The sequence below is a fragment of the Gouania willdenowi genome, chromosome 17, assembly GCF_900634775.1.
Source record: "Gouania willdenowi chromosome 17, fGouWil2.1, whole genome shotgun sequence".
NCBI lineage: Eukaryota > Metazoa > Chordata > Actinopteri > Blenniiformes > Gobiesocidae > Gouania > Gouania willdenowi.
Window position 1 is genome coordinate 11,666,677 of NC_041060.1, and position 19,523 is coordinate 11,686,199.

The following is a 19,523-nucleotide window of genomic DNA, read 5'->3' on the forward strand; positions in this document are numbered from 1 at the left end:
GTCATTTTTTTGCTACAAAATTGCCATAGCTGAACATACTTTACTTAGACAATGTTTTTTGCAGACAAACTTTCTTTATAATATTTATGAAGAGGCATTAAGAAAGTATTAGGATTGTCAGAGGAAGTTTGAATGTCATAAGTAAGAGGTTGATTAAAAAAAAAGTTTAGTGTTCAGAAAATAATTTTGCAGCTCACATCGGACCCATGGTACACCATGGACAGGACCTCAGTCTGTCACAGAGCCAACAGGAAACACCTTGAGTAACGGAGGATAATAAAACTAACAGACTGGGAGAAAAGCAATGAATTAAGAGAAGAACATGCACACCCCAACTCCGTAACAAAAAGGTCTCATGTATTTATAACCTGAGAATTGATTCCACGTCTTCCTTGCCGTTAGGTGGTTTGGCAAATCATGACTATTGACATAGCACAATAGAAGCCACATGACTGTACAGGGATTTACTTAAAAAGCTGCCATCTTGGTACAGAGATGGTGCATGCGCATCAACACAGGTAAGAGGTACTGCACAATCTCAAAAGTAGAATTATTCACCAAATTTTCCACTCTGTATGTCCACAATAATGATATTAATAATTATGTTAAAAACAATAATGATAGCTATATTTAATTATGATAGTGATTACAATTATATTAATAACAAAGGCTATTTGTACACTATGTTCATCTAATGAAAGACCTGAATGCACCTGTTTTATGAGTGTTTGTCCTTGTCCATGTCTGACGTCTGTAACAATCTGAGTTAAGAAGAATTGAAACATAACCATGATCACTAATGTAATGCAAAAACGTCATTCCTATTGAGGTGTACAAGATTATTTCATAAAATTGTCCACCGGGGCGGCTCAATGTTAACAGGTAGTCATGGTAACTTAGGATAAGTTGAAAGCATAGCTGCATAGAATCTACAGGAGTGACTGGACAAAGGGCTTTTAAAAATGACTAAAGTGGTTTTAATATCCTTAAAAAAAAAAAAAGCCCATGAATATTGATCAGCAGGTGTCTTCATTGAGTAACGTTTGTAACTAAGGTGAGTAATAATATTAATAAAGATTGTTGAATGCCTGCGAACTACATGGTGTCTGATTTATGAATTTAACTGCCATTCATAAATATATGTCTTACATCCAACACTGCACTGTTGTGCCATAGTGGAGCCATTACATAAAAAAGCAGGTTTAAACCCGACGAATCTCAACAGTTTCAGGCCTATTTCCAAGCTCCCGTTCCTGTCTAAGATCCTTGAGAAGGTGGTCTGTGATCAGCTGACATATTTTTTGGATCAAAGTAACGTTCATGAGACGTTTTGGTCTGGTTTCCGTAGACTGCATTCTTCGTAAACGGCTTTACTGAAAGTGTCCAGCGACATTATGATGTCTGCTGATTCTGGAAAATGCACTGTTCTAGTTCTTTTGGATCTGTCCTCAGCCTTCGACACCTTTGACCACCAAGTCCTGCAGAGAAGATTGAGGGATGAATTAGGACTGTCAGGGTCAGTTCTTCAGTGGTTCTCCTCATATCTATCTGGGCATAGCTTTAGTGTTACAGCCAATCAAAAAATATTGTATATTGTCACAGTTTTGATTTTTTTTTTTTTTTTTTTGCATGTTATGTATGAATAAGGGACAAACCCTTGATATATTCTTTAAATTCACACAGAATGCTTACAAAGAGGGGAGAAGATTTGTTGAATTTACACTTGTGTATGTATAAAATGAACATGTTTACAATTAAATAAATTTCCTTTTTTCTTATGTTCAAAGTACATAATAATACACACACAATTAAATTGATTATTATTTATTATTATTATTATTATTTTTATTATTATTATTTTGGACGCAATTGTTGACCCACTGTAGCTACAGCCTTGAAATACCCAATGAAAATCCTGTATTTGGCAGGGACCAATCACATTTCAGGAAGGGGGTTTCGGCCCCTGTAGCCCCTCCCCCTCTTTACGTCCTGTTAGCATCGCCCATATGCAGCGTTATGCTAGCTGGCTATCTCCAACGAGCTAACTGTCCCCCAGTCCTGTTTATTTTTATCACCCAATAATGAGATATTGTTGTTAAATGAAAAATAAATTCGTAAAAAGGCTAGCCATCAGTTTGTGGTAGCATTAGCACCGTGAGGCCCGTTCATTATGGACCTCAACTTTTATTCTGAGCTGTCGGACGGTTGTCCTCAAAGTGTTGGCTCTGAGTTTTTGGACCCTCAGGGTTTTGGTGGATACTCCGAGCAGAACAAGGTAATAACAACTAACACAGCAGAAACACATCTAACACTAGTGTAATGATGGAGCTGAGCGCACACACACACAAACCCCACCTCCATAATACCGACGGAGCTAAACACATACCGTCTACATTGTAGCAATGAAGCTGAACACACACTATATACACACTGTAATGATCTGATAACTTTATCCAGTTTGCAGAGGGCACTGACAGTTATCTGACCATTGGTGGGACTGGACACTCCTTTCTGTCTGCAGAGGTAAGATTTGCTGTTGCCTGGACCAACATATAAACACAAATACCGTGACAAAGTGCATTATTTACCAGTTTGATAGCTGTTGATAACATTAGCTGGTGGACAGTAGGGCTGGGCGATATCGACCAAAACTCATATCTCGATATTTTTTCCTCAAAATGGCGATAAACGATATAAATCTCGATATTTTTTTTTAACTCAATCAAGTTTTACTAAACAGACAATTCTGGGTTGAGTTTGCAGATGTAAAATGCCACACAGGCACATTTATTAACAAGCAGCTGAAAAATGTGTACCACTTTTGGCTTTTTCTCCTCGAAGGGACAGCACGTGTGAGTGCGTTCTGTAGTGTGGCTTGCAGGGATGTAAAGATTAATCGTAAGGCAGTTAAAAATCGATTAATAGGTGTCACGGTTCATATCGATACTCTGAAAATTGAATCGTAGTACTTTATTAAACAGCAGAGGGCGCTATGTATTTATCCTTTTCTTGTTTGAACTAGTCACTCGCATGTGAGCGTTGGCACCAGGCATGGCCGGCCCAGCCTATACGCAGACTAAGCGGCTGCTTAGGGCCCTACCTGGCAACCCCACTTGCATGTTACTGGTGCTGCTGTGCATTGCGCGCATCAAAACTGCAGGGCGCATTTCCAGTAATCTATCCAGCCATGCATTTGTTTGTAATTACAAACTAGCAACTTAGAGAGTGACATTGGACCTGACCTTGCCACGATTGGTCAGCTCATTGTAAGCAAGTAGTGTGGAAGAAAATGCCTGATACAAACAACAGCACTCGTCATGTCGGAGATAATTTATTCGTCCAGAAGTGTAGGCGGTGGGCGGAATTGCCTACTATTTTTAAACATGTTCATAAATAATTCCTTACCCCTTTATCACCGAAAGAATATCTGTAATATTACTTGAATATCAGTACAAGTCACGTTTTTCAATTAGCTCTGTCTGCTAGCACATAACATCTCTTCTTCACTGCTAGAATAGCTGCATGCCAGCCGACCACTGGGTTACCAACACCTTCTGCTTGTCGAAAACAAATATCTGATGTAAATACAGTACACTGACTTTTTTTTTTTAAAGTCCAATTGTTAAGGCACAAAATACTTTTTCAGTTGCACTTTTAAAAAGAAAAGGAACTATTATGCAGTTTTGTATTGTTTACTATAGAACCAGAATTTAAATTAATAGGCTTCTTCATTTGTATAATTCTTTTATTTATTTCATTCAGGATTTATTTTTAGTTAAATTGCATTGTTTTGAATAGTTTATCAAGGGATTCTTTTGACAATGAAAGATAAAGGCAAATAGTACAGTATTTTCTATTTTTTTTCCCAATAAAAGTAAAGGAATATTTTTCAGTCATCATTTGTCTACAGTCTCATTTTGTAAAATAAATCGTGAGAGAATTGTATCGTGAACCCAGTATCGGGAGTTGAGTGAATGTTACGACCCTAGGTGCTTGTTTAGGGGTTGGTCTTGGGTTAGGACACACTTAGCAATCCATTTAACTGTGATTTTCATGCTTTTCTGAGAAGTAGCGAAAGCAGCGACCCCTTAAGCGAGTATCTTATTGAAAAACAAGCTATTAAATAAAGATATATCTAGGTGATATTGTAATTTTCTTAATTTTCAAACACAAATCTTGATTCTTGGCATATTGCCCAGGTTTAGTAGCAAAGTGAATAGCTGTATATAGCATCAGTTGGTGAACAGGTTAATAGAGACAAGGACTTGTGGTTCAAAAGAACAATTATGACATTTTGAAAGATTAATTTAGCACTCAAATCTGAAGTTTATAGCAGCAAAGGCATTATTAAAAAGTATAGCCCAACCAAAATAGATTGTTTAGGGACGATAACCTGATGTATCTGCAGATAAACTATAAATCGACTAATAGATTAAATAAAAACATTGATGTAAACAGGACATATACTGTACATGAACTCATATTCTTATAATAGTCATGAAATAAAACATGTACAGTAGCTGGTGATATGCAGCTATTCAAGTTGATTGAAACACACCAATAACCAAGAAAGAAGAAGAAGACAAACAAACAAAGTTACTACTGATAAATAAGGAACTTTATTCAGTAACACTGTCAACATAAAGACTGGAAAACCACTGATAAATACATTTAAAAAAAGGCAGTAAAGAAGAGTGCATTTCTAGAATACAATGGAATAAGGAAAAGTAAAATAAAGTTGCTCAAATCAAAAACAGTAAACATGGATGAATAAAAAAGGCAAACTATTACCGTAAACAATGAATTAATGCACATTCCCCAATGTTGCCATTTTGTAAATATTGTTGATTCAAAAGTGGCAGAGAGAACAGCACAGAACATCAGAAACAATACACAGCAGAAAAAATACACCCACTATCGGTGATGGCTAAAATCGATTAATCCGACAGGCTGTATTAAAAAGTTGTAACAAAAAACTTTGTTCAAATAAAAATGCAAAACAAAGGACTTTCTCCTATGATCAGTATTCAGGTGATGCGTCTTTGGCTCAAATCCCAACACGAAAAATAACAAAAACACACATAATGACTAAAAACTGACAAAGACAGAAAAAAAGACAAAACCTTTTTTCCCCTGTATTAATGTTCACATGGGTCATTATTCTAAATGCTGGCGACCGTGGCTCAGGTGGTAGTGGGTCGTCTTCTGATCGAGAGGTTGGGGGTTCGAGCCCAGTACCTGACTATGTGTCGAATTGTCCTTGGGCAAGACACTGAACCCTAAGTTGCTCCCAGTGGTCGACTAGTGCCTCGCATGGCAGTCCTGTCCCATTGGTGTGTGAATGTGAGAGTGATTGAGTGAATGAGCTGTTATGTAAAGCGCTTTGAGACTGCTTCAGTGTGGTGATAAAGCGCTATATAAAATTTTTTTTTTTTTGACATGAATGTTGATAATGTGGCCCTCGGATCAGATACAATCACATTTTTGTGGCCCTCGCTGTGATAAAGTTGCCCATCTTTGCTCGCTGTAGATTTATGGGAAACGTTTATGGGGATCTGTGTTACTTCATCTGTCTCTGAACCTTTTCATCTCTCCCTCCCACAGCAGACGTTCCATACTCCCAGCCTCGGAGATGAAGTCTTTGAGATTCCTCCCATCTCCCTCGATCCAGATTCCGTGCTCAGCATTACTGATGCCGTCCCCCACTTTGAGCTCACAGATGGGACGGACGGTACAGCGGGGCCATCAGGCTCCCGCAGCCTCGTCAGTAATCTGGTTGTTGAGGCCAACGATCCTTCCTTTGCTTCCACTTTTGTCAACTCTGGGTCTCAAGGCCTGGAGCAGCTCAACCTGGGGGCCATGGGTCAGGCTGGGGGCGGGGCTCTTCTGAGCTCATCTGCTCTAGTAAGGACAATTACTTAAAGAATCACAAATATTGAACTGGTTTCACTATTTGTTCAGGCTGGAAAATGTATTGTAATACAAGTCTTTCATATCAGTTGATATTGATAATTATTGACAAGTTTTTTTTTTTAACTCCTATTAAAAATAAAGACCAAGAGAAGAAAAGGCCGATTGCAAGTAATTTTATTTTAAAATGTATTTTTTTTAACAAACAGTTAACACAACTTTGGGAAAAAAACAGATAAAAAACTGACAAATAAACAAACACGTGTCAATGTGCAAATATAGACTATTAAAGAATATTTAATCATTCAAAATGTGCAAAGTATTTTGTATTTTTGTAAATGATAATTTTATAATAAAGTAATAAATATGTTTTTCTAATGGAGTTCAGTGAAATTATTGAACGTACTATTGCACATACAGTATTTTCGATTGATATTGATCACATCTGTGTCGCGATTTATATTGTTATTGCTTTATTGCCCAGCACTACTTGTCCTTAATACTGTGGTTAATATTGGTCTTCCTAATGCTTCCCACAGGAGCTGGGAAACGCCAGTGGTTCTCATTTCAGCAGTTCATCCCCAATGACCATCGACGTGCAGCTCGGCGAAATCGGCCACAGCCTTTTGGGAAGCAGTCAGCTCACGACTATTAACCAATCAGAGCTCGCGTTAGGACTTGGAAGTGAAAACATTGGTCATCATTCAGAAACGCCAGAACTGTCACTGTCTGCCACTCATTCTCCTGCTGGTTCCTTACAGGATGAGGACATGGACGACTTCAAGGTTAGCAGCGCTAATTCAAAGATGTATCTTCTTTACCTTGTCTTCAATTGCTATCAAATGGTATATATTGCAGCGTTTTTGTCAATCAATCAATCAATCTTTTATTTGTATAGCGCCAAATCATAACCAATGGTATCTCAAGACACTTTACAGTAGAGCAGTCTTAAGGACGGACTCTTCATTTTATGGATACACACATGCATATATACGTATATACACATACATATGTATCCCACACCTAACATGAATTCATCATGACAGCTATGCAAGTTTATCTTATTGCTTTTTCAGGGTTGTATCTGTGTTTTTCAATATGAAAAAAGAATTATCATAGCATCCCTTCAAACTAAAGCTACAGAAATGTAGCTTTAAGATGAAATGTTATGGAAATTCTCCGAGCACGCACAATGTCTGATAAAAATAAAGTCAAAAATTGACCAAAAAATCTTTTGCATAGTTTGTTCTAGAGCACATATGTCAAACTCAAAGCCCGGGGGCCAAATTTGGCCCCTTACAGCATCCAATTTGGCCTGCACGAGAAAGTGAAAAAGTCAGAGAAACCATGAATCATTGTGTGAATTACCAACTAACTCAGCTGGTCATCAGCTCGAGATCTCCAAAATAATTCACAGATTCAATGAAACTGCACTATATTAGCAGGGATCACATTTTCCCCCACGCTTATATTACATGATGGCAGTAATTTTTTTATCTGAAATTGTTAAAGGAACTGCATTTTTTTTTTTTCAAAATCCTGCAGTTCAAATTATTCCACAAAATTTACCCAAATTACATACAATTTGGCCACAAAATCTAAAGAATTTAAAGTGAAGATCCTGCATGGATTGATATGTATCACTTATTGTTTTAATATTATCAGTGCCGTATATATTTTATCATTTTTTTTTATACGTGGAAGTGCAAACTAGAGCACAATAATGTTTAAAATTCCTAATTTTCCTGCCTAAAATCTGCGGCACAATTAAGATAAACAGCTCCGTTTTTGGCCCCTGAACTAAAATAAGTTTGACACCCCTGTTCTAGAGCTTCTGGCATGAAGAAAAAATAAAGAGTGGCCCCCACACAGTAATAGCACACATCTCTTACAGTAGTAACCAAGGAAGACTGCTATTGGCTAACTACATAAACAAATGCAAAGGGATTGTTATGAGATTGTCTGACATTGCCTGTGAGAACCAAACATGTTTTGTGAACTTGTGTGTGGGAAACACAACAAGGTGAAACACAACAAGGTGGTGTGTCTGGAAGGAAAAATGGATGAAAGCTGTCAAACATTTCATTTTATTTATATCACTTTATTTGTAAGTAACCACAAATTTAATGCACAAAATAATAAACCATTATTTAGATGATTTACTGCAGTGTTATGGACGTTCCAACTTATTATTGCTCTCTCTCTCCCTCCCACAGAGGAGTGTCCTTGTGGACTCGCCCATGTCTCTGTCTTCTTCCAACGTCCCATTCCAGTTGTCCTCCCACCAAGCCCTGCAGTCCTCCATGTCTACGTCCACAGCCAGGCGAGGCGGGGGGAAGCCCACCTCTTTGGCCTTAGCGAGTGCAGCAGCAGGGGCCAAAAGGGGTCGTAAGAAGAAGGACCCCAACGAGCCGCAGAAGCCAGTTTCTGCATACGCTTTGTTCTTTAGAGACACCCAGGCTGCCATTAAAGGTCAGAATCCCAACGCCTCTTTCGGGGAAGTGTCCAAGATCGTGGCGTCCATGTGGGACAGTCTGGCTGAGGAGCAGAAGCAGGTAAGTGGATGTGGGAGTGACATTCCTCATTAAAGTTTCTTTAACGCCTTGAAGACTTGATGTCAGTTATTGGTTCTCAGAAGATGGCAGAACAGTTTATTTTCACACACATGAAACCTCAGCTAATTTTGATAACATTATTTTGATGTTTCATCCCACTTGTGTTGTTATGATGAAATACAAGGATGTCTTTGAGAAAATGGATGTATTTGCAACAGATATACTTGATTTGTCTTTCAGGTGTATAAGAAGAAGACCGAAATTGCCAAAAAAGAGTATTTAAAAGCTCTTGCTGCTTACAGAGCGAACCAGCTCTCACAGGTATGCTCATGGCCTTACTTTAAAGCTGTTGGAGACAAAGATTTTAATCAGATAAATATATAGTGTAGGCCTCATCCATCATTAAAGCAAAGATTTGCTCGAAAAAAAGACGTAGATTTAATATTGACATTGTCGGAGAAGTTTTGTGCATTGCATTGTGGGATGTGGAGTCCCCTAGATGGATGCATAGAAGTGGTTTTACTTCATTCTTACCGTGATTTCTTAGGTTTGTCCTAGTGATGTCCCGATACAGCTTTTCCATTTCCGATATGATACCGATATTGCAGCCTTGCGTATCTGCCGATACCAATATTGATCTGATACGATATCAGCACAAATCATACATACTTGTATTTTTTTTTTAAAATAAAAACACAACTACTTATTTTGTAGTGTGGAATGTTAGAAAAGACTTGATCAAGTGATGTTACTCAAACAGAACAATAGTCAGCAACAGTAGGTATGAGAAAAACTGACCCATTTATTATTAAACAATTAGTTACATACATTTTAACCTTCATCATAATATCTACAGTTATCTACATATGAATAAAATTAATTACAAAAAAATAATAATACATTTTAATCCGATATTCGTTTTCAGGCTGATATCGGACCGATATCGATATCAGATAGGGGCACCCCTAGATTGCCCCCCAAAAACAAAGTGACTTCCAATAAATAAAGTAAATAAAGTACTTCTGATTTATCTGATATAACAAAAAAATAGCAGCTGCTTTAAGTTCCAGTTGAGTGAATTTTTTATACTTTTCTTATTTCCTGGTTTTTATTTCATCCCAGCCTTCAGTGGAGGAAATGGACACGGCCCTTTCCCCCCCTTCACCTGTCGTTACCCAGACTTCAGTAGCCCCGCCCACTGCACAGGAAAAGGCAAACGGCACAACGGAGGAAAACACCATCACCAACATTTGTGCTTCCAACATCATTCTGGACGTCCCAGAGGTGACCACACGTTCCCGCACAGGTGCAAAGAAACCCCCCCTCGCCCCCGCCGCTCCTCCTGGCCACATCGTCACCAAGATAATCATACCAAAGCACATCCTGCAGGGGGCGGGGCAGGTGGTCACACTGTTGCAGGGGGGCGTCCACGCCCTGCAGCCCAACCTGCTGCTCTCTGGAGCCTCACGTCAGCCTCCACCGCTGCAGCAGATGCAGAACGCACCCCCTCCTCCACGACTCCAGCAGATGGCACCAGCACCTCCGCCTTTACAAGCTAAACCCCGGGAGGGGTCGGCAGCACCGGGCAACCCTGCCATGGTGAGCGCCACACCTCCACCTCCACTTCAGATAAAGATCGTTCCTGCCTCCATTCAGGATAAAGAAGCCCTGCCCATCATCGTCTCCAGTGCAGCAGCTACGTCTATACCCCATCAGTCTACACCTATAGTGGCAGTGCAGGTGGTGAATCCTGTTCAAACACTGGCACAAGCAGAAGACGACACGGTTACTGAAGAGGTGACTTTTCAAATTTGCATGGCTTTGATTATTATTTTCACAAGTATTGTTGTTGGGCTGGGCAATATATCGAGATTCAAGATATTTTGAGTTTTCTATTTTAGTGATTAAGAAAAAGACAATATCGCCTATATCATGATATATCTTTCTTTCTTTTTTTTTTACTTGTTCATATTTACACAATTGCACAATCATACAAGTATTTAATATTATTCTTAGACTACAGTCAAGCAGTGCCCTTTACAATTTTTCCATATTTCTGAGATATATTTTTATAGCTTATTTTGTATTAAAATACTCGTTTTAGCAGTTGCTGCTTTCACTACTTCTCAGAACATTATGAAAATCACAGTTAGATTGATTTTTAAATGCATCCTAACTCAGACTAAACAAGCCACACAAAATAATTCACTCACACGTGCTGTCTTTTAGAGGAGAAAAAGCCAAAAGTGGCATATATTGTGCAGCTGTTTGTTAATAAATGTGTATGTGTGGCATTTTACATCAGCAAATTTAACCCAGAATTGTTTTTCTGATAAGACTTTATTGAGTTAAAAATATCAAGATTATATCGTTTGGTCCATATTGCCCAGCCCTATGTCAACGTAGTCATTTAAACGTGTGTTTGAAAGGTTATAAAATGAAATAGTGACTCATTTGTTGCAATTAGCGGTGTGCATTGCCATGAATCTGACAAAATGATACGATTCACAATTTGCATGTCATGTTACAATATATCCTGATACTAAACAATACAATATACATCGCAATATCAGCAATTACAAATTTCACCTTTACCAGTACAAAATGGTGTGGAATACAATTTATTTCATTTTAAAAAAAACCTGCAAGAAGTAGTAAATGGTAACTAACTGTAATTCAAGTACAAATATTAAAAAAGACAAATGGTATGTTTATCAAACTGTCAAATTACATTATTCAAAAAGTTTAACTTTTGCTTCTGCAACAGATTCTGATTCTGTTAAGTTGTTAATGAAAAAAAAGTAACCAGATATCTATAAAAGTGGCCAGAATAAAGTGCAATACACTTTTAAGCTAAAATGCATTGAGGAGTGAAGTAGTTTAACGAGTTCTGATGTGGTTCACTGACACCTAGTGAGGGAGCCATGCAAATGTGATTTTTTGATTTTTATTAAACAATTTGGATGAACTACAGAAGGGCCCGCGGAACGTCTTCATGCCGAACAGCACTTACCACGTTCCCAAGAGTTCAGTCAAATGACTCGGTTCCACCTACTAAAAAAAGGTCTCAGAGAGGCTCTTGACATCCGCTTATGGAATATCCATGTCAAATTACAGCCCTATTCAACAAGCATTAACAAAGGAGTAGTCATTGAAAAATGGGGGCCCTGGCGCCCCCGTGACACATACGGAGTAATGGGCCCCATTCATATATTGGTATGTGTCAATGATTCGGTACCTCCAACTGTCGCAAACTGACTCACAAATAAATGAGAAAACGACTTTAATGGAAATTGCAGAAAAAAGGGGGGTGGGCCCCCGGGTCCCTAATCAAATTGTGCGAGATATAATCGTAATCTATGCTGAATTACCTTTGAAATGATATATCACACGACTATGTTCCCATAAATTTGGAAATTATCGGAAATTAAAAAAAAAAAAAGGCTCCGAGCGTGGATGCGTACACATCCATAGATTATAACAACCAAATTTTATCCCGATTCGTTCACGAATAACAGAGGAGTAGCGATTTTAACTAGTGTACACAACAACAACAACAAGAATAAAGTGAGTGGTGTTTTGAGTTCAGCCAAAAAAAAACAATAAAAAAAAAAAAAATCTATTTAGACATTTTTTGAATGGATATAATAATCAAGCTGTGAAATATCACAATATATCCCCAAATCGATTTTTTTCTTTCACCGTTTTTTGCAAGATAGCTGTAGGTACTAGGAGAAACCATGGGGAGTTACATAAAAGGAACAATTCTACCTGATTTGTTCTCTTTATTTGGAGACATTAAAAAAGAAAAAAAAACAGTAAGAGAGGATTGACGTTTAATTAGGTCCATAATCTCAGTTGATTGTCCTGCTCAAATAAAAACTTGAAAGGGACATAGAGAAGCATCAGCGTATCGAGCCCTAACCACCCCCGGAGTCAGATGAACAAGATGTTTTTATCTTAAATCTTAAAATTCATAAATCGGGGCTTTCGCCTTTAATTGGCCATGTAATGTTATTACACACATGGAATTTGTCCTCTGCACATTTAACCCATCCCTGAGGATGGGTTAAATGTGCAGAGAACTCACAAAATGTATTTTATCTGACCATTTCGACGTTAATCTTGCATCTACTTTGAACGTTAAGAGCAAATTACAATCACAATGTGTAGAAATTTTAAAGATTGTGTCAGTGTTTTATCTTTATCAGAACAATGTCATCATGGCAGTGGTTCCCAACCCTTTTCTTGTTGTGATCCCATTTTTAAATTAAACATTTACAGAGACTTTTTTCACCTTCTTTTTAATTCGTTACATCCACTCATCATTTACGATACCACCTCGTATTAAGCAGTGAGGAAACATAAATGTGTACACCTTCTGAATACGTTTCTGATTCGTGTCCCGCGTACTCAGGATGAGATGGAGATGGACGGCTCCGGTCCTGATGTTGGGATGGTGTGTGTGAGGGCAGGCTGCAGGAACCTGGCTGTGGAGAGTGAGGACTGGGACAGAGAATACTGCAGTAACGAGTGTGTGGCCTCACACTGCAGGTGAGACGAGGGGCCACATCATCATCAGCAGCAGCAGGTGTGATTTCACATCAACACTTCCTAACATACACATGTGTTTTTGTTGTTTAGGGATATTTTCAAAGCGTGGTGCTCCTTCAGGAACCAGGCCATGGGGACAGTGAAGTGAAGAAGACCAGCAGCAGCAGCAGCAGCTTTGGGTCACGACGATGATGAATTTCATTTTGTTGAAACGAGAGCAGATTTTGGTGGTTTGGACTGTTGATTGTAAATATTTGTGAGAGCGAACAGTCCAGTCCATGCTGGTGTTACTTCATCATGTCTGTCACCAGTGTGGGTGACTGGGTACTAAACTATGAAATTAGGAAATTACCTTTTTTAGTTTGATGTAAATCTATATAAACTGGCAGCTAGACAAGATACCCACTATTTGTCATTACACTTTGTATAAATGGTTGGAAAAGGTCAGGTTTGGACAAATGTTCTTTTTTTTAATTAGTGTCTTTTGTGTGTGTTTTGTTATTGTTTTTTTTACATTGATCTTTGTGCTTTAGTAGTTTTCAGTGTTTTACTTTTATGTTAAACAACCCCACAGCAGATGGTGGCCTTTGAGGATCAAAAAATGCCTTTGTTTACTGTATAAAATAAAAATACTAATCTGATCAGAGAAATGTTGAGGAATGCCTAATGTTTTCTTAATAAATGGACCAAATTCTTCTAGTTTTAACATTTCTTGTCTGGAATTGTGTGCTCCATTAATAAGATTTGCTTCCTGTTGTTTACATAACAATGACCAATCTGAGTGTTAATACAGGAAACAAAGAGTTTAGAATTTTTGTGTTTTTCTGGTATTTATTGCATGTTTGTTGTTGTCTTGCTTGTTATTATTGCATTTTGTGCATTTCTGTTGTCCTTTTTCCCTATAAAATGTAAATGTTTTTTTTTAGTCATTGTGTATTTCTTACTTTTGCTTTTTTTTGTATTTTTGTTGTCGTTTTGACTGTTAGTACTGTGGATTTGTGGTGTCATTTCTTGTCTTTTTGTGTACTTCAGTTGTCATTTTCTGTAATTTTGTATATTTTTCTGTTGTCCTTTTGTGTATTTTCCTGTAAAATTTATATTTTTGGGGGTCATATTGTGTACTTCTGTTGTCGTTTTGCCTGTTTTTTAATACAGTGTTTGCGGTGTGATTTTCTTTTGTGTTTTTCTTGTCTTTTTGTGTATTTTGAGTTATTTTGTGAATCAGTGTTGTTAAAATCATTTTTATAGTAGTTTTGTGTGTTTTTGTAGTATTTTCTATGTTTTTTCTTGTCCTTTTCTGTATTTTCCTACAGTGTTGTAATTCTCTCTATTGTTTTAATGTATTCTTGCTTTTGTTTTGTGTATTTTTCAGTCACCTGTTGCCCATGTCTGATATAAAAGTACACGGACAAAGATGTTCGGAAAAAGAAAATAGGAGCGGTAGGAGAAAGATTTGAGAATCCTCAGTTTGGTGACCAGACGATTGGAAAAAAAAAATTGCTGTATTTTTGAGAATACATAATAAAACATTAAACCACTGTAAGAATTAGGGAGGATTTTTGTTCGCACATGGCTATAAATGTAGATGTGTCGAGGTGGTGATTTGGCGATCCCTCAGATGTATTAATCTTACATGTCCTCATATACAGTTTCCTTCACGCAGCTTTAACAACAGACGCTCTGCTTGTAGGAACCACAGCATGCAGACCCAGACCTAAACACACAGGTCCAGTCAGCTCAGTGTTAAACTGGTGCAGTATTGTGCTGGTGTAGTCCACAGCACTGAACAAAATGCTGCCTTTATCAAAATTAACCACCACTGCTATCCGGCTGCTCTTTAGCACCACAGCTACAGAGGTTTGGATGTTGTCGTGGTAAACAAACAGGCCGCCTTTGCCGTCATGTGAAAGGCTCCAGGACTTTGCGTTGTGTCCAAATCTGCTGCTGACTCGGCTCTTTCTCTGGATGCTTTGGTAGGAAACGGCGACGTCCCAGTGGCCCTCGGCCTCCACCTCCCAGATGTGGGTCCCGGAGGAGAAGCAGTGGTAGGAGAGCACCTGTGGGGTTTCATTAAAGCGTCCCTCGCTGATAGGGTAATCTATCTTTGTTAGGACGCTCTCCACTGTTTGTAGATCAGCAGAGACTCTGAGGAAGGGACTGACGGTGTTCATGTCCAACCAGAGGAGTGCTGGAAGAAGAGATACATCATTGTTTCAACTTTTAAACCCTTTTTGTTTGTTTTTAGGCCAGGCTACCGGACTCAAAACACCGCTCACTTTGTTACTAGTTAAAATCACTATTCCTCTGTTATTCGTGAACGGATCGGGCTGAAATTTGGTAAGTATAATCTATGGATGTGTACACATCAACGCTCAGAGCCCGATTTTTGATTTGGGGCCCCAAAAGAAAAAAAACAAGTCTATTTGTCATTTATTTGCCAGTCAAATATTACGACGGTTGGTGGTATCGAATCATTGGCGCATACCAATATGTAAATGGGGCCCATTACTCCGTACATGTCATGGGGGCGCCAGATGGCCCCACTTTTCAAATTACTACTTCTCCATTAGTTCTCGTTAGATCGGAATGCAGTTTGGTCTGAATACTCTATGAATGGATATTGATGAGACGCTCAGAACCCTTTTTTTTTTTTTTTTTTTTTTTTAAATGGGGCCCGGGGACCCCACCCCCCATTTCCGGTCATTTCCAAATTTATGGGAACATAGTCGCGTGATATATTGTTCCAAAGGTAATTCAACATAGATTACGATTATGCCTCGCACAATTTGATTAAAGGCCCGGGGGCCCACCCTCCTTTTTTTTTTTTTGGCAATTTCTATTTTCTCATTTATTTGTGAGTCAAATATTGCGACAGTTGGTGGTACTGAATCATTGACACATACTGTACCAATATATGAATGGCGGCCCCATTTTTTTCACTTGGTGGAACTGGATCATTTGACTGAATTCTCGGGAACGTTGTACGTACTATTTGGCGCGGAGACGTTCGACGGGCCCGGCCGTTGTTCATCCAAACTTGTTTTTATGAATTGTTGCATTGATGGCATGGTAGAAGTAAGAGAATAAATAATGTTACTTTGTACCTTGGGTCTCTCTTTTCAAAGGCTTGTGTCGTGTCACTGAATAATCAATAAGTAAATCTGCAAAGGAATTAAAAAAAAAGAAGAAAGCCATTTAGACATTTTTATAATGAAACACAAATATCTTAATCACGTAGAAGTACTGTTAATTGAAATTGTACTCGAGTACAAGTAAAAAGTAGCTCAATTAAATAGTGCTCTAAGTAAAAGTTACTCGTTACTTTCACCCCCACGTTTATTTTTTGGTAATAAATCTTGCCACGGTTCCCTTACATACAGTAAACATCTCATGTATAAACTTAAAAGAGACCAAATCTTGCACAATTGTAACTTTGTTTATTTTCCACAAAACCATCTTTTTAAAATAAAAGGTTTGTCAATATTAAATTATTTTTTAAATAAAATAACACCAATGAATTAAATTCAAAATAATAGAAAAAAAAAAAAACCTCTCAGGCAAATATACTAATTCTAAAACTGTGATAATAACCGGCATTCAATGCTGTTTTGGCATGGTGCATTACGTTTAATCTGATTGGTCGGTTATAATGTGATGCATTTGATTGTTGTCTGGTCATTTAATTTTTTTGTAGTTTCACAGTGTCCAAAAAATATTGATTTACTCAGTAACGGTTGGGTGTAGAAATGTAATGAATTAAAACGTACTTAAGTACAAGTAAAATGACTGATTTAGAAATATACTCAAAAAATACCCATAAAAGCAACTCAATTACAGTAACGTGAGTATTTGTAATTCATTTTTTTCACCTCTGGACATGGCACAATAGTGATTTCTGCAAATACTATTCAATTTCCTTGAATTTATGAATTTGGAGGGACTGGGCAATCAACAACTGCATTATTTGATAATTTACACAATGGTTCATATTTTTTTATTTGTTTTAGGAACATTTCTCGACAATAAATGTACTGAAGTTACCGTTTGTAACGCTTTTATTGTGGGATGAGCCTTTGTTGAATATTTCAGTCGTTTTAATGGATCACAATGAGATGTTTGCTGTGTCTAACCTGCCATGCCGGATAAGATGTAGTCCCCGTTCTGCTGCTTCTTCAGCTCTTCTGTCAGCATCTGGTTTTCCACAGAGAAGCTATAGGCTTGAGAACAAAGTCACACAAGATTAGATTGTCAGTAATGGAAAGGGAACATTAGTCAAGAGGAAAAAAAAAAACCCCCCTTACCGTAATACAAAACTATGAACCAAAGGAAGAGCAGGACGACGGTCACTCCGTTGTGTGTCAAAGCTGCTGGATTCATCATCTGAGAAAATACTTCATTAGAAAAAGTTCTGAAACATGGAATGATTGAAATGAAAGATGAAGACGAGACACACTTGGTGCTGAATGTTGATGTGCACTCTTTTGAGAAAATCCCTGGATTCGGCCATTTGTTCTGTGAGTGTGTTAAACTTCTGGTCCAGGAATTCCTGTTCAACAAACAACACACACAGGTTTCATTGTGAATCAGGACGACTCAGTTAAATCCAGTGAATGAGTCAGGAAGTTTCTGAGGAACTGGAAAATCCAGTTTCCTCCTCAAGCAAAGAACCAGTTGTTGTCCACCGTCTTCCATTCTATTCTATAGCATGTTTGTTTACTGACATTTAGAGTTGGATCTACTCACAGTCAGTTGTCTTCTGAGGACACCGGACACCTCAGTGGCAGCGTTCTGCTGTTTGCTCTCCAAAGCGCAGATGTTACAGATGTAGCGACGGGACGAGCTGCAGTAGAACTTCAGCACCTGGTCCTCGTGTTGAGGGCATTTCCTCTCCATCAAGTCACTTAAAGGCTCGATCAGGGGGTGTCCGGTGAACACGGGCAGCTCCTGGTGGTCCCTGACGTGCTCGTGGCACAGTGACACTTCACATTTCAGACACGTTTTTACAGCCGTGGTTTGAGTGTCTCTGCAGTAGTCACAGTACACACACTTTGTCTGCTGTTCCTGCAACAACAACAACAAAAAACAAGCGATAAGTGCATATTATTAGATTTTAACATCTGTATATGTGATAGTACCTTTATCTGCCGGTTGATCCTGAAATCTTCTACGATGTTAGTCAACGTGTAGCTCCTCTGGATCCCGATCACTTGTCCAAAGTGTGCCCTGCAGTCTGGGCAGCGGAAAGGAGCATCAAATGAATGATCCATCAGGTTCTCCAGACAATCCAAACACATGCTGTGTCCACAAGGCAGCTGTCGAGGGTCCTTGAATATATCATGGCACACTGGACACATCAGCATCTCCTCCAGACGGGTTTTCTCTGCTTCATCCATCATATAACTCCGTCTCTCACTACATACAACAACAACAACAACAGAAATGTGAGTTTTGTGGTAAAGTTTGTGAAGCTCTCAGTCTGCTGTTTGGTTCTAAACTAATATAAACACCTAAATAAAAGTTTAAAAAAATCGTTTTCTTACCCTGAAAGCAAAGAGATGAAGGAGTTCTGTTGATTTTAAGCTTTCTTTCACACTCACATGGTGCGAAATGAAAGCAAACCTGAGTTTGTTTTTGTACTTCCTGGAGGGGCGGAGCCTATTCAGGAAGTCCACTCTCCATGCAACGAGAATCAAAACAATGTACAGAACGGAAGGGAAAATATTCACCAGACCACGTTTTTATTTCACATGTGTAAAAACCTTTACTGTTTCAGAAGATAATGTTGTATTTGGTTTAATTTTGGAAAAGAAAAAAGAAATGTGTGCAACACTCCCTTCTTTTCAAGTGAGATTGAAATAATTTAAGTAAATTCAAACTCCCCTAAGAATCTTTTTTCTTTTTTTTTAAAGTACAAAAAAATTAAGTAGTTTATTCTGTCCCCATGTACTTTTTAACATAGAATCCTTGTGTAGTTTTTTTTCTCTTCTATTATATATGCAAGGTTTTTGTGACGTAAAAAAAAGACACCAAGATTTTATTTTTTTATTTATTTATTTATTTTTTTATAAATAATTTTGCAACTTTTTTCACCTTTAATGTGACCTATAACCTTTACAATGCAATTGAAAAACAAACTGAAGATGAAGTAATAATAAAAAAACTGAGAGAATGAGGTTGCAAAAGTATGCCCAGCCTCTTATAACTGGGGACGGCACTGTGTTCGGATTTAACCAATCGCATTCAATCTCATGTTAAATTGGAGCCAGCACACACCTGTCACCATTTAAAGTGCCTCTAATCAACCTCAAATAAAGTTCAGCTGTTCTAGCTTTTCATGACATTTTTGTAGCCACATCTTCCAGCACAAGCCATGGTCCGCAGAGAGCTTCCAGAGCATCAGAGGGATCTCATTGTTCAAAGATATCAGTCAGGTGAAGGGTACAAAAGAATTAAATATAACATGGAACACAGTGAAGACAGTCATCATCAAATGGAGAAAATATA

General features: G+C 38.2%; 2 protein-coding genes across 3 annotated transcripts; one reads left to right on the plus strand and one right to left on the minus strand.

Moving 5' to 3' along the window:
- Positions 1-2,003: 2,003 nt before the first annotated feature.
- On the plus strand, positions 2,004-13,714 carry tox4a (TOX high mobility group box family member 4 a). Its single transcript, XM_028473472.1, has 9 exons — positions 2,004-2,275; positions 2,458-2,523; positions 5,605-5,904; positions 6,450-6,695; positions 8,127-8,465; positions 8,706-8,786; positions 9,588-10,262; positions 12,883-13,019; positions 13,110-13,714. The coding sequence occupies exons 1-9, from the start codon at positions 2,171-2,173 to the stop codon at positions 13,165-13,167; spliced, it is 2,007 nt and encodes a 668-aa protein (XP_028329273.1). The 5' UTR covers positions 2,004-2,170; the 3' UTR covers positions 13,168-13,714.
- LOC114479672 (E3 ubiquitin/ISG15 ligase TRIM25-like) lies at positions 13,014-18,678 on the minus strand. 2 transcript variants are annotated; one of them, XM_028473473.1, is made up of 8 exons: positions 18,560-18,678; positions 18,155-18,431; positions 17,763-18,080; positions 17,473-17,565; positions 17,321-17,399; positions 17,150-17,236; positions 16,124-16,180; positions 13,014-15,207 (listed from the first exon to the last, which is right to left on the minus strand). In XM_028473473.1, exons 2-8 carry the CDS (start codon positions 18,413-18,415, stop codon positions 14,675-14,677), a joined length of 1,428 nt encoding a protein of 475 aa, XP_028329274.1. In that variant the 5' UTR covers positions 18,416-18,431; positions 18,560-18,678; the 3' UTR covers positions 13,014-14,674. The 2 variants fall into 2 exon arrangements, with proteins under 2 accessions (XP_028329274.1, XP_028329275.1); XM_028473474.1 differs by lacking the exon at positions 16,124-16,180.
- Between the last annotated feature and the right edge of the window lie 845 nt (positions 18,679-19,523).